The sequence below is a fragment of the Seriola lalandi genome, unplaced genomic scaffold (assembly GCF_002814215.2).
Source record: "Seriola lalandi dorsalis isolate HSWRI2012SDOR001 ecotype SW California unplaced genomic scaffold, Sedor1 jcf7180002054883, whole genome shotgun sequence".
Lineage (NCBI taxonomy): Eukaryota > Metazoa > Chordata > Actinopteri > Carangiformes > Carangidae > Seriola > Seriola lalandi.
This window is the reverse complement of record NW_019525658.1, coordinates 5896736-5920802: the sequence shown is the minus strand read 5'-3', so window position 1 is coordinate 5920802 and position 24067 is coordinate 5896736. Positions and strand designations below refer to the sequence as shown.

The 24067-nt window shown below is 42.1% G+C and overlaps 1 protein-coding gene and 1 long non-coding RNA gene across 4 annotated transcripts; one reads left to right on the top strand and one right to left on the bottom strand.

Annotated features, from left to right (window-relative positions):
- Nucleotides 1–781: 781 nt before the first annotated feature.
- Nucleotides 782–11419, bottom strand: tbx1 (T-box transcription factor 1). Of its 3 annotated transcripts, none has more exons than XM_023397754.2 (8): nucleotides 10786–11419; nucleotides 9160–9550; nucleotides 6833–6934; nucleotides 6211–6382; nucleotides 4989–5144; nucleotides 3858–3925; nucleotides 3143–3243; nucleotides 782–2362 (listed from the first exon to the last, which is right to left on the bottom strand). In XM_023397754.2, the coding sequence occupies exons 1-8, from the start codon at nucleotides 10967–10969 to the stop codon at nucleotides 1983–1985; spliced, it is 1554 nt and encodes a 517-aa protein (XP_023253522.1). In that variant the 5' UTR covers nucleotides 10970–11419; the 3' UTR covers nucleotides 782–1982. The 3 variants fall into 3 exon arrangements, with proteins under 3 accessions (XP_023253522.1, XP_023253521.1, XP_023253523.1); XM_023397753.2 differs by having other exon boundaries at nucleotides 782–2365; nucleotides 10786–11417; XM_023397755.2 differs by having other exon boundaries at nucleotides 782–2365; nucleotides 9160–9499; nucleotides 10786–11417.
- Nucleotides 10063–23768, top strand: LOC147817149 (uncharacterized). Its single transcript, XR_015436608.1, has 3 exons — nucleotides 10063–10210; nucleotides 16660–16910; nucleotides 23593–23768. It is a non-coding gene; the product is annotated as an uncharacterized LOC147817149 (long non-coding RNA).
- Nucleotides 23769–24067: the final 299 nt, after the last annotated feature.

Below are 24067 nucleotides of genomic sequence, written 5' to 3'. Positions count from 1 at the left end.
ATAAATTATTTTATGACGCAAAAAAAAAAGGTTATTATTTATACTGAATGAATTTGACACTTTCTTTCCAAACTATCAGCTAACTTTTTTCATGAGGTAAATAGCTAACGTAGACCTTTCAATCTAGCTACAAATTAATTGTCCATATTGGCTTTTTAATACAGTTTAATTGTTAAGTAACGTAAGTAGTGCCAAAGCTTAAGTCAAGGCCCAAACAAACAAAAAAAAGTATACAACCAATTAGTCGGCGTTTAAATGCGTGGAAACATTATTTAACCTTTGACACCTTTACAAGCCATTAAACAGTCAGAGGTCAGGCGCCCTCAGGCCCCCCCCACCCCGCTGCTCAATGGCAGCTGGGTTCAAGGAGAAAAAATACATTATTGAAATGAATCATTAGGTTACGTTTCCTTTTGTATCGTGACAGGCACAAATCCCAAAGTAGACTTTTTTTTCCCCATCGAGATTAACCTTGACAACAAAGCATTCCTCATAGGACTTCAAATAGGAGATGGAAATGGCTGCACAGATAGGACAGGGGTGACATTCTTAAAATATCACCTAACTGTCCCATTAAATATGAGCAATGATATCCTTCTGGAGAGAGGGGAAATGTAAGTGCTGACTTTTTTCCATTTTGTGTGACATGTGATGGCATTCTTATTTTAAAGCTTGAAAACACAAAATTCAGAATTTACATTAATTAAATCATTGTTTTACCAAATGATTTGCACAAATGTATGATTGAATGAATATTTAAATGTCCAATAAATCATCAATATTTAATTTATTCAAAACTTTTATTTGATTTGAAAAAGTCTGTCACTGCAATAATTAATTTTTTTAATGACCTCTTATAGCAAATTATATCCATTAATCAGAAGGAAACTTTAACAATAAACTACAATCTGTAACAGCAGACCTATAGTGTAGTTACACACATGGTTTATCAAGAGGAGTGTAGTGTAGAGCTAGGAAGCGTGGTCAGTGACTCATTTATGTGTTTATATGTTTTTTTTTCTTCATAAAACCAGATGCAGATTAGAACATTTAAACTGCAGTGCAGTCTAATGTTTAGATAGCTTTCAATTTCTGACTCCAAATGATTGCAGGAGCAGCAGACACCTCAACCTATTTCAACAGGCAAATCCGCACGGAGAAACCTGAACAATGCTATCAGTGAGGTTAGCTTTTTTTTTTTTTTTTTTTTAACCCTCCCCCTTCAGCTGTACAACAGCAGATGGGACTTTGAATAGAAGATTGGCACAAAGAACGTTCTTTTTTTTATGAATTACAAGAATTTAATGTTTATTTTACAGATACAGAACAGTCATTCTGCTTCATTTATTTACTTTGTATTGCTGCAAGTCAGTGCCATGGTACAAGCTTCTCAGAGCGGCTCAAAATGTCCAGAATGTTTCAAAATCAAATCTCTTTTTTTTTTTTTTCCTCAAACAAAAACATTTGATGTGTTTCGACACCCTCTCTGATGAGCTCAACATGCAAACATCTCGTCTACCTAGAAGGTTGATGGACTATATAACATATGGCTTTTTTGAAAGCAATAAAAACAAGGCAAATCAAAAAGTGCATCCAACACAAAAAAAATCTGTTCCAGTCTGTGATCAAAGGTATTGTCTGTGTTAAGGAGAGGTCCCTCCTGTCCTCCTGTGTTTGCTGGCTCAATGTCTGCACCACTCAGGTAAGAGGGTGCCCTGATGTAGAGCTTTTGCCATTGGGGTTCAAAGGTCAAATCAGACCTTTTTAAGGGCTCGGAGCAGGTGCCTATTCTTCCCCCAAAGATGCATTTCCTTTAAATAAATATGTCAGGATTTATCCAGCAGGGAGGAGTTTCAGCCTGTAAACGCACACAGGTTACACAGGCTGTGTGAGCCATCAATAGACAGGGCTGCGTTGCCTTTCCTGCCTTTTTTTCTATTCCCACAGTGCTGTATGCTGTTAGCCTTGGTGGACAGCAGTCATTATCTGGGCCCGTAGTCATAGTTAGAGGGGCCACTGGTGGCTGAGTACATGTTAGCTGTAGCCGGGTTCATGTGGTGATGGTACGTGTGTCCTCTGATACTGGGTAAAGGGTAGGGCGACGGCCTGGTCTTAGCCCCCAGATAGTGTTCATAGGTGGTGGGGTACTTGTAAGGGTGGTGGTGCAGGGTGTCCGGCGGTATAGTGTGGGGGTCTGGCCGAAGGTCATGAGGAGGGCTGGGGCGACCACTGGTGAGTGGGACGGCATGCAGGCCTCCCGGGACGGGCAGGGCGGGGCTGAGGACCCGGGACATCAGCTGGTGAGCTGGGTCAGCGTGTATGGGCGTGCCGCTGGGGTCTCGCTCATATTCCCGCCTACTGTCTTCTGTGGAGAAAGAGACATGAGGACAGGCAGAGACAGACAACGTGTGAATACTTTGTACCAGCAGGTTGTGTATGTTGTCCTGAACAGTGAGTGTGTTCAGTTCTGCACTCTGCCGTCTGTTATGACATGTAGGTTTTGAATACATGTCCTTATACCAGTGTTTTTGGGTGGAAGCCAGGAAAAGTTTGCACCCTGGCCTGATATATAATAAAATATAATTTCGCTTATTATTAATATTCACAAGGTGACTGCAGTGTTTAGATCACTGTATAGAAACCCATGCACTGATACCCAGAAAAAAACTGTTAAAATCTGACAAATATTGTATGACAATAATTCCACATATGAGCTCAACAATCGAAAACCAATATTATAAAATTCTTTCGGGTGGATTAGAAGCTTTGGTATATTCAATTCAGCAAGTATTCAATTGATCAAATTATTATAAATAAAATTGTCATGTGTAGAAAGAGAGAAAAAAAAAATTCATTGCAGGTTTTACTGTGTAAAGCTGTGGTCAGTTACATAGTAGCATAAGAGCCTTGTAGTGGGTGACATTGACTGGCTGATATTTGATGTTTAATTAAAAGCCAGTATTGGCCTGATGCTGTAAATGCACCACTGTGTTTAAGATTTAAAAAAAAAGTAGAAGAGTGAAATATGCCAACAACTGAAAGAAAAGCATCTCTCCTGAATGCTTAACAACAGAACATGACTGTGTTTCATGTGTGATGGCAGGCAGGAGTTTTGAAATGAAACAAAGAGCGTGGTGCAGACCTTTCTCTGTGCCGTTCTGCTGCGGGGGAGATGACATTGGGTTTCTTGTTCTGGCAAAGGCACTCATTATTGGCAGAGAGCCTGGCCTGTGATTCCTGGGCCTGGAGCAGGGAGAATGGATTCAGTTACACACTCATTTAATGAATGTCAAGGGCAAATTTTCTTTATTATATACTAAAATGATGGATGCATATTTTAAGAGTTTACACTGATGCATGTAATGAGCATTAACACTTTAACGGGCCCGCTAATTCACAATGGGTGAAATGTGAAGCGACCTACATGACTCAGATCGGCCTGTTCTATAAAATAATCACAAATCCCCATAAACATCAGTAAATGCTTTAAAGAAAAAACAGTAATTTGCAGAGCTGGTTGAACAGCATTTGGAAAAAGCCACTGTGTTTGTTCCAGCTTCCTGATTTTCTGAGATGGTTGTGGTTTTTTGCACTCTGACAATTAGAGAGAGTCTAGTCATTTGTCAATGACAGAAAAGCTCAGTTGATTGACTATCAAACAATATCTAGCTATTTTGAATCATTGCGGCACTCATTGTGTTCTTTCAAACTCCACCCATCTGGCACCTGTGTGGAGTAAAACAAACAGCAAAACCATTTTGCAAATGCTCTCCGGCCCAGCCAGCTCTGTTGTACATTTTTACATCATGTGGAAACATGCCAATAAGACAATATTTTTGCTGAGTGTAAACACTCACCAGTCCTCTGGGTCACAGTCCCTGAAGCCCTTTGCAAAGGGATTGCTGGCTATCTTCAGCTGTGTGATCTGAAATCCAGAAAAACAAAATAAACCTCAGTGCTGCAAACTGATGTGATACACAATGTCAGCTCCTTTTCTGTTATTACTTTTAACGTCTATTAGAAATGACAGCAGAGGTAGAGGTAGCACTACGGACTGAACATTCTAGGTGTCATATTTGAACTCACTGCTGTCTTTAATAAAATATGTCAGTAAACAGTTGCAGGTCTGTTGTTCAGGGCGTCAGCATCAGGCCCATTCAGTGTTATTTAAAACAAAACTGCCACTTAATACAGAGCTTATATTGTTATAGACTGTTCATTTATGAACGCTCTTTGCACTGACAGCTGCATAGCGTCTCATGTATATCATACAGACACAGCACAGTCCCCATCATAAATTATTCAGAATCATAACGTGAACAACCTACGTTTATCATCATCATCGTCATCATCATCATCATCCTCCTCATCATCATCATCATCATTTTATCATGTTTCTGCCAATTTATATAATTTGTCTTTATTTCATGAGTCCCATTAAAGGCGATAATGTCACTGTAATTGTTGCCATATGCGCTTCAAGTGTAAAAATAATTAACTGTGACGATCAATATCAGATAGATCAGTCATTCACACGCTACAGCCTGGTCACAAATATTAAGCTTCAATCGCCAAACTGCAGCGACTCTCACACTGAATCAGATCAGAGACAGAGGCTGACGGAAAGCAGAGCAGCGAGGACGCAGTGAAAAGAGCCACAGAGCAGAGGCAACATTTACGCGCAGAGAGCGCGCCATGGAGCTGCCATTGAGCTGCACCAAGAACGGGTTATTTCTGATTGTGTGCGCAAAATGTGGCGCAGAAATAAAAAAAAGACTGTTTTTATGATCTGCCTCACAATCAATAGTGACTTAAACCGATTTTTTATGGTATCAGTTGATTTTTGCGATAATATTCAAATACCCCAAACATCTACGCTATTTTTACTTTATGATATATTTATAACATATGGGAAATCTGATCACATTCCATAGATGCAAGAACGTACATTTCTGCACATTTCACAGATTTAGAAAACAGCGGCTCACCCGGTGGTTCTGGTAGGCTGTGACCGCCGTGAAGCGGGTTTCTTCAAAAACAAAGGTCTTGTAATTCTCCTCTGCGTATTTCTCGCTGTCCTTGCGGGGGTCCACATAGACCACATGAAACCTGGGCTGGTAGCGGTGCATGGAGTTCAGAATGATCTGAGAAAAAGAGATAAAGGATGGATCAGCACTCATTCACACTGAATTCAACACTGAACTAAAGATTAAGAGGCTGAACTTCCGCAAGTCAGACTATTTTTGATGTTTTACTTTTATTGTTGCCGAATTCAAATCTGGCAAATTAATGATGGTTATATAAGATTAAATGAAATGAAATTGAACAGGATAATTTACACTAAAATATCGTGAAGCTTAACCGAGGTAGTTTGGTGCCTTCTACATATGAGCAAAGATCTTATTTAACCTTCTTATATTAAAACTCTGTCAGCCATCTCCAAGATATGCAGGCTATTTGCGGACAGAAGCAAGTTTGTTAACGCCATTAGTGGCAGAAATAACCTGTTAAATGTGCAGAGCCATTTAAATCTATTACACTCATCTGAACGTATGAAATCTGCCTGGGAATATTTATCATCATTCTTATTTAAAATCATAATCATGGAGCAATAATGATGATCATGAAGTAATTGTTTATACCCCCATTTCCATCCTGCAAAGCTCTTTTCTATATTTGCTAAAATATTCCCCAACATCATCTTGTCTGATTTCGCAACTAATGAAACTACTCAGACGGTGGAAGATGAAGCGGGAAAGGCTGAAATAATTTCCAGTGGTGAAATATTCCACTTCCTTGCCGTCACTTTTGGAGCAGAGCCTGATGTGCGTCGCCATTTCTGAGGATTGCAAATAGGCTTTTGGCCACATCTGACTATTAGTCAAAATATCAAAGTTTAATACTTTGTATCAATCAGTCTGAGGGCGAATAAAACTGCTCAACTTCTGCTTATAATAATCTTCACAATAAGAGCCCCCTGGATGTGTTGGTGAAATCCTCCACTGTGGATAGAGCAGTTCTTATCTCCCCAGTCAGTTTAACTGCTGTCTATTTTTGCTAAATTATTTGCATAGTGGTGTGTGAGGCCGGTGGTGTGACGGCTGTTACACTGGATAAAGAAACTTTGTGCCCACACGCTGCGCTGCATGTTGTTGTGGTCAAATTAAAGTCCTTTTTACGTGCGCTTTCTTTCCCGCGGTGTAGACTCACATGTCCGTTGTCGTCCAGCAGGTTGTTGGTGAGTTTGAGTTTATCAAAAGAGACGATCTGCTTCATCCACTGCGCGCCTTTAGCCGGAGAGTCCGGGTGGTAGTGGACCCTGCCCGGTGTGGCGGGGTCAGCTTTACCCGCCACCAGCCACGACGAGCTGTGGAAAGCATACCTGCAAGAAAACAGTGAATTAGACAAGAGGTTCCGGTTAGTCACAAAAATACATGTCTCCATGACGTTGTAGGGAAACGCACACCGAGGATATCCTTTATAAAAATACAAGGCTCCATGATGAGGGAAAAATATGACACTGAATGTCTCTCTAATGTCAGCACATAGTCACCAACATATCTGGTTCATCGTGGAAATATTTCCTAATGTTGTAATGTGCATATATAACACTTTTACATTTATCTATTTATGAATCCATGCATATTTTATTTGATACAATTAGGCCTATTTGTAAATGTAGGAGTTTTTTTATTTCGCTTGTTGAATTTAACAGGGCAGGTTATGGATTGTGCACACCAGTAAAAACCTCCCAACTCGCAGGCTACAATATTTTACGGCCCCACAGTGACAGATGTGCGTTTCAGTCGTCTGAAGATGTCCACAAAGTTACCTGTAACGTTTGTCGTCTACAGGCAGGAAGTCCATCAGGAGCATGTAGTCTGCCATGGGATCCATACCAAATATTTTCACTTGGAAAGTTGGAAACATTCTCCTGGCAAAGAGAAAAAAAAACATGGGGCGACTGTTAAATCAAGGCTTTAAATGGCTGCTACTGCTGCTTGTAGGGTGCACGCTTTGTTTTCATGTCCTACTTTTTTAAAAACTGGATCATCTGTGTGTTCAACTGTTTGAATTAGGCCATTTGGAATTTGTCAGATAAGCCAACAAATGATTTTTGCCAAAGTGTTTTTTTTTTTTTAAAAAAAGAAAAGAAAAAAAAAGCCAACATGTTTGCAGAGATTCATGCAGCTCCAGGCCTTCAGAGCTTAATTTGGCCCGAGCTAGAGGCTACGAGAAGACGGAGGCTTCAAACTATTGGAAATGACGTGATTCCGTCCGTGCGTAACCAGATAAAACTCCCCCTGATCTGAATGGAGCTTTCGGTTTGTTGTCTTTTAACTCTGCGTTTGTGACTTCTGGCAAAACGCTTTAACTTCTCCTCTGCGTCTTTGATGAATTCCAGACACATGAAGGCCTACACACATGTAGTGGAAACACACACACGCGCACATTGACGTTCTTTGGGTCCGCGAGGTGTGGTGCTATAAACTCGTAGGATCCAGAGGGGGAAAATGGAAATAGTCCAGAATTATGATTGTGTGAAAAAAAAAAAAAAGGCTACAACTGGGAGCATGTAGAGACAGTCTTATCAGCACGCTGATACTACACTGCTCATGATCTTTATTCATTTATTAACAATAATGTCTCTGCTTTTATCTCAGAGATTTGGATTCAGTCGCTGCTGGAAGTTTCGCTGTAAGTTGAAATCTCACAGACGCAGCGGCTCGGCCTCCTCCACCTCGTCCAGGTTAGGTTACCGTGTGTAGGGCAGATCCATATCCCCCCAACAACATCAGCTGAAAGTTGAGTAATCTGCCGAGTCAGTGAAAGGGATCCTAAAATCAACGCTCAATTAACGTCAGTGTTGTGGCTAGGTGAGGCTGAAGGAGCTTTTAAAGTGCTCTGCTGCAGATCTCCTTTCCCCTGTCAGACAGCGCACAGCGGGAAACTCAACCCTGGCTCTATGGATTAAATCAATTACCTCACGCCTCTTTATATTAATATAATGCAGAACGGCCCAGACACTGCTAGGCGCATAACTGGTTGAAAATACTATATATACGGAGGATTAGTGAAACATTTTATGGGCTCTCCGCAAGGGTCAGAGGTCAACGCTGTGCCTGTAAGGATACAAGCAGGATAAAGTAGCCTATAAATTCTGCAATAAAAAGCCCCTGACTCATCTAAAAAATTGAATTTAATCAGCTCTCTCTACGTGACCGTTTACTGTTTATTAAAAATGTTATTAACCAAATCAAAACAGATATTGGTGTATTGATATACGCTGATTGTAACCAAAATATATATTTTTTGTGTGTGTGTGTGAAGAAGTAAGGGAGGGAAGCAGGCCGACTCCTGTGATGAGTCCTGAGTAAAAACAACGCTGTAATCAGCTCGTGCACGATCTGATCTGCGTTCACACGTGTAAAGACTCACATATTAAAGGCCATAATGTTCCCTATAACAGCCCTGCGTATAAAAAAAAAAGTGAGACTGGAGGAAACCAACCGAGAGTCACAGTTATCCTTATTGGATCTATTCTACGCAGCAGGATCACATCAACATGGTGTTTACAGCTGACACACACACTTCCAAATACACTGCCTCCTCGCGTCTTGACCTACTCATTAGCGAGTCTTAAAAGCCCCGTGCTGCAGGCCTCCACTGTTTACCTGCTTCACATAGAGACAAACGACCTGATGCACCGACACAAAGCTTGTGTCAGTGTTAATTCATTTAATTCACTCGGCTTGATTTCTCTTAAGTTTTCTATAATACAAGACAGAGAGAGAGGAAAACAATATGCAGCTGAATAGTGAAAAAAGTTAGTTCATTATAAACACCAGAAGAAAAGGATTAAAAAATATATTTAAAAAAATGAATCATCTAGTTTGATACTATTTACAATAATATATTATATATTTTCGAATAAAAAGAGACTTCAATTTAATCGAAATAGGCCGATAAATCCCGCCTGTCATTTGCGGCATCATCATAAACACTCAAAAAAAATAAAGAAAAAATAAAGACTAAAATTTTAGATATAAAAACTACAGTCATGCGATGCCGTCATTCTTCCTAAAGGACATGGAGTCATATTAACCGATATGTGAGAGTAAAAGAAGCCTGCGGTGTGTGTGTATTTATCCAGCTCACCTGCCAGCCTTGGTCACGATCATCTCCGTGCCCAGCTGGTTAAACTCGTCCCATAAAGCTTTCATCTCCAGCTGGACGTTGATGTTGGCCACTTTAGGGTTCTTCTTCACTATAGTTTTACTGTTCGGCGTGGAGCTGGAGGACGACGAGGAGCAGTTGGGAGTCCCGTTGTCGCTCGGCGGGGCCTGGCCCGGGTTGGACCCCGGGTAGTTGTAGTTGTGCTGCGCGGCCGGGCACGGCTCGAAGTGGGACTCATGTTGGCTGTACGGGTCCCCGGGGGACGGAGAGAGGTGGTAGCCCCCCGGCGTGTTGAGGCTGCTCAGGCTGCTCGTCGTGAAGGCTGCAACATCGCAAAAATGGGACAGCTGCGTCAGCCACGGACTGGATATGGCTGAAATCATCCCAAAAAACTGGATTTACTAAATATGCCTTGTACTGTTAGTCGGTTATGAGAACGGTAGTGAAAACAGAAGCAGGATTCAGTGAGCTCCAAATGAAGATGTCAGGCAACAAATGCACCCTTTTCGGTTTAAAAGTTTCCGTCTCTGCTGTTCGTTAATCCCTGAGGTTGCATCCACTGCCAGCATACTACAGTCTGCCTGATCTAAAGTAGCAAACTTCCGAATAGTGCCGAAATGTTTCCGAAAAAAAAAAAAAACTGCGGCGCTCGCGTTGAATCTCTCAGCTACTGACACAAACGAGCGCCGAGTGCGTGTGAATGAGTTTTTGCTTTGGATCGATTGCGCTCTGAGCGGCCTCTGTTGTGCGCTGCTGCTGTGTGTAATACCGCAACCCCGTCTCCTCTCTTATCTGACGCAGAGGGCCTCCCCTTTGCGATAAAACCGGTTCTTATTTCTATTTAGATAAGGAACTGCAGGTAATGTGCCTTTTCCTCGCCTTGGGACGAGACTGATTGACAGAGAAGTGCGCCCCTTTTTAATGGGCTTTCCGGCACCCATTTAACTTTTGGATAAGGGTATCGCCCACATCACCCCCGTTAACAAAGAATAGAGGATCTGACCGACAGAGAGGAGTGTAAACAGTTTACAAGGTAAACACACACTGATTTGCATGAACAAACAAACAGGCAGCAGGTGACTGTTGCTTTCTGGTTATTGGACTAATAGATGTAGGAATGGACATGCTTCCCTCTCCGGGCTGGATATGCTTATTACGGTCTGCTTTTACCATTACACGCAGGGGGCCTGTGTAAACCCTACTCCTCCCGGCTTCATTGTCAATGTATGTGTTCCTGTGCACGAATTAAAGTTGACTCTTTGTGCAACGCTTTGGGATTTTAGAATAGGAAACTTTTTTTTTCTCCACTCAGGCTGCTATGTGCAGACTTCTCCTCCCTGATAGTGATTTCTAGGACTGAATCTGCATTATTTTTTGACAGTAGGCAACCGTGCCAGAATTTATTTTTTGCACTAATTTCATTCATGCATTCAACACAACGCACGCATGTGTGGCTTTGCTCATTGACTGTACTTTTAGATTTTTTTTCTTTTTTTTTTTTTTTTTGGAAAATGTGGATTAAACGAGCAGTTGCAAGGGTGTTATGTAATTTCGGGTGAGATGTGTACATGCTACAGCAGCTCTATGGGCATCAACAAACAGATTTACCTTCCATTTCCCGGGTCACAGTGCTGTAGTGCATTTTAAAGAAACTGTGGTTGTGCAGGTCTGGCTTGTCTAGGCCGGTGCTCTGTTTGTCAAACGCTGCGTTTCCTGTTTGCTCTGCAGCCGAAATCAGAGAGGCAATACTGAAAGCATTAGCCTTTGGAGAGAGGGGACCGCCGTCGTCCATAGGCAAGGGATCGAATCGGGAAAAGCCGTCTCTCCTCCTCCTCCTCCCCCTCCGCTTTCCAACCGCACAGAAAGCAGGAGAAGGCTGCGCACAATGGAGAGGAACATGCGCCAAAATGGGGTTTTCACATTCCGCCACCGGCGCTCGGTGTGCGCGAGAGTCTGGGGCAGGCTGTTCTTTCAAGTATTCCCACGGCTACTGTGAAGACGCGAAAAGCTCCCCGGCGTTCTGATTCATTTGATGAACCTCTGAACACGTCCTGGTGTCAAAACATAGTTCATCCGCAGTGAAGAGAGTGAGAGAGAGAGAGAGAGAGAGAGAGAGAGCGAGAGAGCTTCCCTTGTTTCTCCTCCGGTCTGTGGCGGGGTGGTGTCATCTGAGTCCTGCCTTGAGGAGAAGCTACTACTGCTACGAGAATGTCAAAAGTGAACAAGATCCACGCCTCCCCTGCACCACCAGGAAAAAAAGTGTCTGCGCTCTGCACTGGATGTTTTATTTCAATAAGACCTTGTCAGTCATTTGAATTCAGCTCAAACGTCATTGCAATGTCCGGCTTCAGAGTGCGCCTCTTTTCCAGTAAATTACCGCACTATATATGTGTATATTTTATCTGTGCAAGCCCACATAGAGCTGCTCTGGAACATCAGGGGCTGCGGTGCAAACGTGCCCAACTGCAGTTTTTCTTAAACAGGGTTGCAACAGGTTTTCAAGTACATGTACAGAAACTGATTTTATTTCCAGGAGTTAGAAAAATACGGACATGAGATATTGATTGAGAGGTGGCAGATATGTCACTCTGTCTAGGAGATGTCACTCATACGTGGCACTCTTTAGATGAAAAGTTCTTTTACGCATCACACACCAACTCCATTTATTATTCTTGCCTTCTGAGTCCACCGTGCCAAAAGCAGTATAATACAAATTGCTGAATTTCACGCACATTTTACGCACAGCCCCTCACCTCTTACACAGCCGACCTTGTTACACGCAGACTAACACAGAAATTTTACAGAGCATAACCCCGTCACTGCAGCCAGTAAACAGCCAGTAAACAGAGTAAACACACGTGGCATTTTGGGGCCGGAGCTGGACTTGACCTCTCCGCCTTGCGCCTCCAGTGTCGCCCCGTTGGCTCTCAGCTTATCGAGGTTCAGCTTTAATGTGCAGCGACCAAAGATGTGTTTTGTTGTAGCTGCTGCGATAGCGACCGGATAGAGTCTCATTTACACTGGAGTCAGTGAATTAAGTGTGAAAGCAGCAGCGGGGTTATAATGGGATAAAGCAGTTAGAGGATTAGTCCTGTTTGTTTTGGATGTTTCTCCACGGGAGGGAGGGAGCACAAATAAAGCACTGCAATATGTTGTTTAGGGTAAACATTTAGATAGATAGATAGATAGATAGATAGATAGATAGATAGATAGATAGATAGATAGATAGATAGATAGATAGATTGGTAGATAGATTACTCTATAAAAGAAATCAGGCGTGGAGAAGTCAAAACCAGTGTAAACCATCGCCCGGATGATGTGTCCCTCCCAGTGCATGCCGGCCTTTTTTTTATCAGATATGATGCCATCCACACCGACTCACTTCATCATTGCCAAGTCGGAAGCCTCCTTTGTAAATACTCAGGTGATAACAGACAAAATACAGGAGTAGATCAAAATGGGAAGAGACTGTGTTGGAATTCGCTCGCAGCGGCCAAAGCGTCCTCCACTGCACTGATCTGACTTAGAGGTGAAAGTTTTAGCGGGAAAAAAATGTTTAACATAAGGATACATTTAATTTTTGTCACGAAAAATATCATGTGCGGGAAGTGCCAGAATATAAATCGAAAGCTTAGGCTACAGTAAATAAAGGTAATGGCCTGTGTAAAATACACACGATGTAAAAATACACAGTGTGAAGCTCCTCAGGAATATGAATGCCATATTTTTCAGTACATAGAAGTGAGTAAGCCATGAATTACACAGAGAAACAAGATCTCTGCAGCTCCAACGGGAGGTTAACATTTATATGAAAGTGTAGAAGATAAGCACATATTTGTACATTTGTGACTTTTCGTTATATTTAAGCAGGACCATTTTAATCTGATGAAATAGAGTTTAATTATGAGTTGCAACTCATATCTTTGGCTTTATTTGAAATAGCTTTGCTCTGTAGAGGTCCACGCGCTGTGGACTGTCTCCCGAAGATTTTAACACATCTGATCCAAACCTGAAAACAACCAGACAAAGTGAGCAGAGTGTGTGAGCAACCCTGCGTCCTGAACACCGTTTCTCTGTTCTCTGACTGATGGATACAGTCACATCCTTCTGTAGCTGCTGCTGCTCCTCTGTCAGTGTATAAATGTTTGTTTATTTTATTGAATAATTTAAATGATTATTTACTCTGAGGCCAGTGCGGAAATTTGAGACTCTTAATGACTGTAGGAAAGTACTGAAATCATTTGAAAATTCCAGGCCGTCATCTTGTCCATACACAGGGAAAGAGCACAGCACTCAGTGGTTACTGAACCCAAGTCTTTTTAAATGGGATTAAACTCAGGATTTTTTAAATAGGTAATTTCCAGGCGAACATCCTTGATTAAAAAAAAAAAAAAATACAACACTTGAAGTCCTTGCAGTCTGTGTGGGAGCTGGGTCTCGTGGCTCTGCTGACGTGTAGGAATATTAATTGCGACATTTTATTTCGTTGTTTAATGAAATTAATTGATGCGTCCGCAAAATAATTTTTGGACTTGCTTCAAGTTTCACTTAACCTTTAATATATAGACTATTACATCTGACACGATGGAGCTGAAAATAGGATACACTCTGTTTTACAGATTTAAATGATTATTTCATTTTTTTTTTTTTTTTTTAGAAATTATTAAAAATGTTATTTTTTTTTGCAATTTTCTAATTTCTAAGATCGGCTTTTACACAGAGGAAAATAGTGCCCATTCTGATTTTCTGTTTTTAAATGGATTGCCATTTATCCCTGAGGCAGTGCTGCTGTTCCTGCACAGTGAGACTCAGTGTGACGTTCACTGACAGGCATCTGCACAGAGGTGACAGAGGCCAACAGAAGGCAAACCAGGAGACCCCCGTGTCATTTGGCATGCGCTTTTACGCACTGGAATAGCCTAAATTAATAATAATAAATTGCACAAATGCTTTTCCATAAGGACATTGCAAACATATCGAGCTGATTGTGATTCTGTGTCAGTGGTTTGACACATTTCTGACAATCACTCAGTCACACAGCTGAGATCCACATGTTGCTGGTTGTCTTCCTGTTGTCTTTTCCAGGAGACTCTCGTGCTGTAGGAGCGGCCTGTGTGACCTGTTGTGGTAACACGACATCTCACCAAACCAAAAAAAAAAAAAAAAAAAAAAACTCCCGCCCATGGCCTCGTTAAATAGCACAGATCTCGTAAACGTCAGGGCCCGGCGGCTGCTGTTTGGTGTTATTATTAAACAGAGATGTGATTAGGTCATCGGTATATGTGGAAGGACCTGTTGTGTGTGCGCGCTCTCTTCTTCTTCTCTCCTTCTCCCAGACTAGAGATAAAACAACATAAAACATCCTTTGATGTTTTTACGCTTGTTTTGCGGAGATATTCATTTCTCCAGTCTTTCATTTAATGAGCCACAATTATTAATGACACGCTCACATCATTTTACAGATAATAAATCACAAGTTATTGCGCTGATCTTTAAAAGCAATGATTTTCACGTTCATGTTGCGTGACCGAGGCTGTGGGGACCGACGCGGCGCACTCCAAGTATAAAATCCTATCCTGTCTAAATATTGGTCTAAATCCCTGAATGTGAAGGAGAGGAAGTGAGCAGTTGACCGCTGACAGCAGAGGGCCCGGGGTGTCCCCTCTCTCCGCGCGGCCGGAGGAAACGCACGGAGAGAGGGCAGGTATGCAGGAGGAAATATTGAAAAGGTGCCTCAGCTATCTGCAGGACCTCCGGTGATCATTATAAGGGACAAAAACATGTAAATAATAATCTATAATCTGAGGAAAATTGAAGATAGGTGCCTTAAAAAAAACACTGTCCCTTAAATAAGTCAGCTACTTGTTTTGAATTTATACCTCATGAATAAACTTTAATGTATAAACGGAAGTGGGGAAATTTTTAAATGATGTTTCTGTAGTTTATTTAGAATTTATTTATTTTTACATTTTGTTTTTTTGGACGTAATCAATGAAAATGCCTAAACTAATTCCGGTGCTCGGTTGTGAACTCAACAGGCCTTCATTCTGATGAGCAAGAAGGTTTAGTTAATAGACCTAATGGCTCTTGCAGTTTTGCTGCTGTATCACAGTCTCCCACTTTCCAATTCATAATAATTTAATCATTTTATCGAGGACGCAGTAAACTGGAGAGTGGATCTTTTGACTGCTAAAAGCCCTGAAAAGAAGTCTGCAGTTTGCAGGTGCAAGCTGTCTCGTGTCTTACAGCACCAGTAGTGGCTCTCATTTTGTCGCTTGGCTAAATCTGTGTATGCCTTCATTCACTGCGCCGGTTAAAAATGTCCACCTCCTTTTCCCGGAATGAGACGTCCACATCGGCGCAAATACTTAGTGGTGTTTTTCATTAAAAACGTCCAAACATTTTACCCTGTGATGGATGTGATGGATATTTGTCCGATGTTTGTCATTATTTATTTTTCCTTATTTGTAATTTCATCTCCATCATCTGTCACTGAGTGGTTAGCTTGGTATTTGGACGATTTTCCCCCCGTGGCGTTGTTTGGTTGCTCTGATGAATAAAATATAAAAATAGTCGATTTGATGGTTTCTAAACTTGTTATTATGTGCAAATATATGCAAAGACATTATTTCAGTGTATTTGTGCGCGTGTCTGCAGCATGGTAGACTGTAAATACCGACGGTGGCTTGTGTTCACATAGTGTTACAGGTGTCTGCAGATCTATCGTCCTTCAATAGGCCTCCGGTCATGCGTAAAGGCGACTACAGCGCAGTAATAATACAAACATCACTGCAGACAACCTGTGTGTGATTTAACAAATAGGTGGGTCAGATTTTTAGTGCAACTTTGGTCTTAATTCTATTTTATAACTGGGAGATTTATCTGACTCCTGTGTTAGTCTATAGGCTGTAAGGACATATTACCTTCTTCTCGATATTACAGGGCATTCCTCCTTTTTTCAAAAAAAGGGGAAAAATGAGTCAAAACACATTTCCTTGTTGGCATATAAATGTGGGTTTCCTGTTCAGCCCTGTTCTCTTTGTATTTTGGGGGTCATCATAAAAGGACGTGCATAAAAACAATGGACATGAACACAATGGTTGACCAAAGGTGAAAATCATGATTCCCTGGTGTCTGCCTCAGGCAGATTCCGACATATATTCCCACACACTTTCATAAAACACGGAAAAAAAACAGGGTGTAGACTTTAGCTTTTTATATTATTAATAGAAAAACCTCAGAGGCTGCAGGTTAACAACCCCACTGTGTCCCATAATTTCAAATTTTGAAAAAGTTTCTTTCCGTAAAATGTCTTTGTTTATTTCTCTCAGTCGGTTTATACAGTAAGTAAAATATGTTTTTTGCTTCCTAATCTTTATGGATTCTGATGTTTTAAGACAGTTTGTCGAGGCAGCCACGCAGAAATAAAACGAGACAAACAGACAAAAGCACAATTTTCACTTTTTCCCTCCCCCTTTGCAGTTGCCTGGGAAAATGTGTGCCACCACTGTCTGTTTATTTTGGGAAGGAAGGTCCTCTCTCCACATGTCTTCTCGGAGTTAACGAATGGGCCTGACAGCTGCCAACTGTGCCCTTCAGCAGGCTCTGAGCGGCCTGGTCGATGCAGGCCGGCCTCCACTCTCTGCTCTCTGCAGCCCCACCACACCTGAAGCAACACTGTAAAGAAGAAAGGACTGAACAGTCAGTTATCATCCAACTGCCAGGAGATCACTGTAAGATACAGTCTAACACGTGGTAGCATAGGAAAAGGCCTGAAGGTCATCAGGACAGAAAAATCACAAAGTATACGTGTGTTTACAGAGTGTGTGGTGCTGTTATGCTCTGAAGATTCCTCAGTTTTTATCAGTTGAATTTCTCATGGAGAGAGAGAGAGCAAAAACAGTGTGGAATGTCTGTGTAGGACATGGGACGGTTGGGGGGGGTGGGGATGGGGGCTGCTTGGAGTCAGATCCCTTTTCAAAATCACTTCTTCTCTTTCCCTCCCGTCTTTGTTTTAAAACTGAGAAGCTTTTAGCTTTTGAAAAGTATCCTTTTCCTATCTGTTGCACGGCCGCCCCAGTCGTCATCACCTCGCCTCTTCCCGCAGCCCCATTGGAGCACCGGTAAATAGCTGGCATTCCTGCCACAAAGAACCGATGATGTGGGCCCGGGGCCTCCGTGATCTCCCCAAATTAATTAAGGCCTTTCTTCTGCCCGAGCAGGATCCGCGGCCTTTGTCTCTCTAATACGTCTTAAGCCCGGTATTAAATGCAAGGGCAGAGTATACGCTCATTATAAATCTGTCACTGCCTGCTTTGCTCCTCTCGGCCTGGCCCGTGATCCTAAATAGGCCTCAGTGTAGCAGAGAAGGCATCCTCCAGTCTGGCTCTCGCCCCTTGCCTCCTCCTTATCTGCCGCCCCTCCCTACTCCCCACTGGCTTGGTATTTATTTGAATATGAGAAGGCCTGCTTGTTGTTTCTGGCAGAGGGGGCTCAAGACTGAGACCCCCTTCCCACTGCCACCACCACATCATGCCCCTCCACCCCACCCCAGCTTCTTCCATCCCTTCATCCCCGGATCACTCTCTCCGTCTGCCCTTCCTCAGCCAGACTGGCTCGTTCACTCTTCCCTGGCTTCTGCTGCTTTTCGTGAACTTGAACCACAGACCTCCTGTCAAAGGCCATTACAGACAGATCCACTGTGCATGTGTGTGAGTGTGTGTGTGTGTGTGTGTGTGAGAGTGCATGTGTGCGTATCCCTTTAACTACTTTCCCTCTCTAGCTGAAATTAATAACTGTGTTAGCGGAGTTAATGTGTAAGCCAGTGGGGTGGTCAGACTGTTCTTTTCCCTCCAAAAGCTCAGCTGAGTGAATGTTTCCTTTAAAGTCACTCCAGTCAGTAAATGCACCTTTCACGGGCTGATCCTGTTTCTCTCTCCCTTCCTCCTCCGTGTTTTTCACTCGCCCGCATTCGTCGTTTCTTTGGCCCATCTGTAGGAAGGCTCCAACCTCAGATGACGAGACATCGAGTAGCTCTCCAATTTGAAATGCCGAAGGTGTTTAGTGGGGTTTTAACGCGGCGATTCCTTCTGTGACAGCAGGATCAAGATTGCCTCTTAACCAGTAGCAGGAAGTGGATAACATGTCCATTAGAGAGGCCCCCACACCAACCCCAGACAGTGAAATTAGGGGATCAGAGGCATGCGGAGATTTGACCTTGAGGAATGCCAATACCACACCCCCGGTTGGAAATGCGCAGCGGAGGGGACAGGAAAATGAGCTACAATGTGGCTTTTTGTTTGGGCGAACAGGAGATTTGCGTTGAGGGGGGAATATCGGGCCTTCCTGTGCTCCTCTTCCAAGATGAAGAAGCAGGAAGTCACACAGGAGGTAAACAATGTGCAGAATGGAGCTGATACCACGGCCTGGAATTTACACCCCCATCATTCCTGTTGGCATGGCTGTGGGCCAGTTCATAATGGACGTGGCGCCCACCAAACACCCGGCTTCCATGTTGGAAATATTTCCCCGCCTCAGAAAATGTGAAATTCAGCGTAGCCCCTGCAGACTTCTCTTGACAGTGGTTTTGCTTGGACCATCTCAGGTCTTAGGCTTCAGGTCACAAATCCCGCTTTGTGCATCTTGTCGCTCAGTCACTCGCAGAATCTGTCAAAAGCAAGTCTCCACCAATCAGAGCGAGCGCTGGGCTGTCTGATGCTGATTACAGCGATTCATCATGTCAGGCACTCCCTGCCACCACATGTTTGTTTTGATCGCTTCCTCTCCAGCACGGTGACAGTGAAAGATGAGGGACCATGTGGCCCGAGCCGGCACAGCGCCATGGAAACCGGCGGCACCGGTGTCAGGCCTCAGAAAGAGTGAGCTCAGTAGGGCGTGGAGGAGATTTGGCCTGCTGGCTAATTGCAGACCCAAAAGTGTAACTTTAGGTGATGGGGGGATTAAGGCATGTTGACTTGTGTTCACCGGGGGGCTAAACTGACACTCAGTTCCCCCTGGAGCGGACAGTTCTTGAAACCCGCTGGAGTTGGCTGGGGGGTCTGGGTCACATTAAGGGGGTACTGTGTGGCCTGCTAGGGCAAACCACATGACCAGCTCCTCTAAAACAAGCACTGCTGTGTCCATAATGTCAAACACTTCCTCCATCTGCATCCATTAGCCAGCTCTGGAGGTGGCGAGGAACATTTGAGAGCCAATGGAAAACAAAGGGTCCAGAGATTACATGGCCCTTGTATAATGAAAAAGTTCCCTCATCTATTGTACTGACGAAGGAACAAAATTTACCAAAGGAATCCATTCATTTCTGACACAGTGATAAGCTTTTTGCATAAAGAAGTGTTTTTTCATTGTTTGAAATTACATTATGTGATTGTATTGTTATTAGAATAATTTATAACTCCAATCAGAAGCGTTTATTTTAATCACATAATGTTTATAACATTCCTGGCTGTATTTAAAATGCACAGTTTTACACCCTTTAAATGTTTACTCACACTCTTTTTAAAAATTGAATTAGTAAAAATCCTAATTTATAAAACTTGATATATTATAACACAGAAAATGTAACTTTACCTTTTCATACAATCCATGTTTGGACTTGTTATTACATAGATTGAAAAGGTAATCAATTTTTTGTTAGCATTTCCAGAGTTGTTTATAATATATCCTTATAGAAATGTCTTGAGAAAATGTAGGTCACGTTAATAAATAGAGCTAATAAGTATTATAATAATAATGAAAAAAGCTCTATCTTACATTTTAAAGAATTCATTTTTTGTTCATTAGAAAATCAAATGATCACACATCTAGTAAAATACAGACCAGTAATTTGTTTTATTAAGCAAATTATTTAGAACACATAAAACTGGTAGTTATGAATTACTGTATAATCATGTGACATGAATAAATCACAGAATAATATTTTATATTATTTTATTATATTATTTTGTAAATAAAAGTATTTTAATTCTATTCATGCAGCCGACACTAAGAAGTACCTGAATGACAAACAGGACATAATGTTGATCATTTCTTTTAGAGTTTTAACAATGAAAACGGACCACAGAGCCATAGAAATTATAATTAACAAAACTCAAAACCTCAAAAATGAAGGATGTTTTATAATCCAAATTCCTCATGACATAAATTTCATTCGTCTGGTTGCACAATAAAACTCTGAGCACACATCCTCCTGATGAGTTTTATTTACTTGCCCATATTTGCAGATGGATTAAATTTCCTAGAGTGTGTCTGCCACAGTTTTAAATACCTTTCATTTACACTGATATCACACTACCGCACCCATACTGTCATACAGGTATTCCACATGCCCCTATAGTCCCGTCCCGCACCGTAAAATATGGATGGACTCTCTGACAGATGAACCAAGCAACACAGACGAGCAGAAGCATTTCGTGTTGCAGCAACCTCCCCTGTGGCTCGCACAGAGAAGGCCTAAACACTGGAGTCAACTGGATGTGGAAAAAAATAGCCCTTGTGTTTGGGTCTGATTTCTCAGCTCATTAATCTTGACTGTAGTCCTATAGTGCGTCTCGCAGACTGGCATATTTTCAGCCGGCTTGAATGTAATGATATTTATTAGAACATGTCCTCACTTGCTGTACGTCTCTTACCGTATCTGACATCACTGTCCTAGATACCTAGCTGTGTTTACATATGACTAAGAGGAAGAGGGTTGGACATCAATATTTTTCACTTTGTGTTTTTTTTTCCCCTCTTTAAAAAGAATTTTTTTGATTTGACCTTTTTGTCTTGTTGAAACATTAAATTGTTTTTGCTTTCGAGACCAAAAAAGCAACAAATTCAAACTTGTTTAAATAGCTACACATGTATATACTGAAAAAACAACTAAAATTACACATAAAAAAAGAAAAAAAGTTTAACTTTGCCGTATGAATAAGCCTTTTCTTTTACACACAAAATAAGAAAATTAATTAATGAATTCTCTTGAAACTTAAAATCTTTTTTTCTGACCTGTCTGTGAAAGCAACATGATATCAAACACTTTAAAATATTTATTTAAAATATAGCTAAATTCATAAGTAAATATACAAAAAAATACAAAAAGACTATCCATAACAGGATTTACATGATATATTCACCCACTTTTACATATCAAATAGGTTATAGTGTAGAAAGGCAGGAGAGTTTTCATTGTTTACTGACAGTTCAGAAGCAGCTGAGTTATTTATCAGTGGTAACAGATTTATTTTGTCACAGATTAACTTATTATAATCAACAGACAGCAATAAAAACCAGGAGACAACAGATGTTATTCTTGTTATAAAATGTTTCTCTTCCACTGGCTGCAAACAGAAATCACTGCCTTTCTCGCTTCCAGCTCAACTGCTGATCCGTGCTGAACCCTGTGCAGCAGGTTGACTGAAGGGAATGTTTGGCTGGAGAGAGAGTGTGAGTGTGTGTGTGTGTGTGTGTGTGTGTGTGTGTGTGTGTGTGTGTGTGTGTGTGTGTGTGCGTGTGCGTGCGTGTCTCTCTGTGTGTGTCTCTGTTACACAGACCTTGGAAAAAGCAGTAGCTCCCCTGTGTGGTTTGCTGGTGTAAGAGCACCTGGCACGGCAGGGGGAGAGGTGGGCATTGGGGCGCCAGGACATAACCTGCACCGCTCCACTGGCGCAGCAGCAGGCCAGACTCCTGAATAAATGCAGTAACTCTGCTGTGATGTACCTGGATAAATGCAGCCGCTTAACTGGAAGTGAAGCATCACTGGTAATCTTAAGTGTCTGCTGCAATGAGTTAGCATCCAAATATTATAAGCAGTTTCCTCCTCCATGTTTAACCCTCAGCCTGCGTTCTTGCTGTTGAAAGCACACCTTGAAAAGCCTCTGTCATCGCCCGTCTCTCCAAGTGACACATGACAACAACCGTCCCGATACACACACACACACACACACACATGCACACGAGTTCACATCCACAGAGGAATTACGAGAGCTGAAAACAATTACTCAGCTTCTCGTTGCCAATATTCATGTGTTTCATATTTCTGTGATTTTTAGCTAACTTGATGTACATGTATAAGCAAGGTTAGGCACATGAAAGTCAGGCTGCTTTGCTCATATACACACACACAGAGTTATTTGGCTTGAGGCCCTTTGGTTCAAGTTGATGTTTGGGGTGAGCCGTGATGTTGCTTAGCTTCAGAGGCGGCCTAATGCAGGATCAGGTGTCTCCGTCCGTATCACATGCCGGCGTGGAGTGGATGGCATGTGCCCTCTCTGGACGCTGGACACTTCACCGCCCCTCACCCTCCAAATATTTACCTGACATGTCCCCGTGGGTGGCGGCCCATCTAAAGAAACATGTATACACACATTCACATTGATGGATTTTTTTTTAAGCATACAGATATACACACTAGGGTTTGTGTTATGAAAGCTGATATAGATGCTATTTTTTACTTTGACCATTTTCATGACAATATCTGTGCAAAAAAAAAAAATTTATTTAAAAAATGACCACTGTAAAATTTACAAATCCACCACTGACAAACAATGTTTCACTGATGAAAGGTATTCCTTCATTTATAACCTAATACACACACTGGCAGATGCAAGCACACACACACACACACACACACACACACACACACACACACCTGCACACATGCTTAAACGTGAGTCCATTCCCGCGTCAGGCCTCATTGGCGTCGACACTTTGATGTTGTCCGACGCTTGTTTACTGATGCAAATTAGCAGGTAGGCGGCCTTCAGAGGAGCAGAGAGCGTGGCAGCCTTCGTGGGTGGTGGTGGTGGGTCGTTCTTCTAACACCGCACCCTTACTCATCTTCCTCCATCCACTCCCACTCCCTACCTCTACACCCCCCCCCTCCCCCCACCACCACCAACGCAGGAATGCTTTCAGCTGGACTCACCTGGTAGAAGGGACTGGGTCAGGCTTCTGGATGCTGGAGTGAGTGGACTAGTCACAATGCTGAAAAAAAGGATAGGTCCAAAACAAGTTGATGTTTAAGGGATACATGGTTTTCACAGGGCAGCAATGAATGTTATATTTATTGTCTCTTATGTATACAATCTGTTTTTTTTATCCTAAACCATCATGTGACTGAAGCAGCCATATTTACAGTCACTAACATCCATTTTTACACCTTGAATTCACTGTAACAATAGATATCATCTCACTGAGGGTGTAAAAAGCCTTTTCAATTCCATACATTTATACCACACCACTGCACGCAAGCATTTTACACTTGCAATGTTGGAAGTTGTAATATGAACTAAGGATGTATCCAGGGAGTCATTGCAGAGGTTAAAAAAAAAAAAGTCACAACCTGTACAAATTGTTTTGTTTTTTTTATTGCATTAAAGCAAAAAAGCAATTATGCATTTGTTTCTTCAGGTATTCTGGTGGAGGGGTTGTGCCGAGCAGAAACAGGAAATGGGAATCGGCTAAATACTGGGACAGAGAGCCGTCTGCTTGACCAAATAACAAGAGTAAACAGGAGTGAGTCCGCCGGGATCCCCGCTGCTGCTGCTTTCAATGGTGAGAACGCCACACTCCAATTCTTCCCACTTGCTGACCCACACACACACACACTGCCCTCCATGTACAGCTGTGTGTGTGTGTGTGTGTGTGTGTGTGTGTGAGTGGATGATGAATGGAGCAGTGTATTATAGTTATAATATAGAAGTTGTGTGTGTATTTACTTGTCTCCAGAGAATGTATTCTTTTTAATGAAATTGTGTGCGTGCGTGTGTGTGTGTGTGTGTGTGTGTGTGTGTATATGTGTATGCGTGCAGATGCATTGTGTAGAAAGCTGATGATGACTGATGATCTGCTGAAATGTCACTGTAACCAAAACAAGACCTTGTAG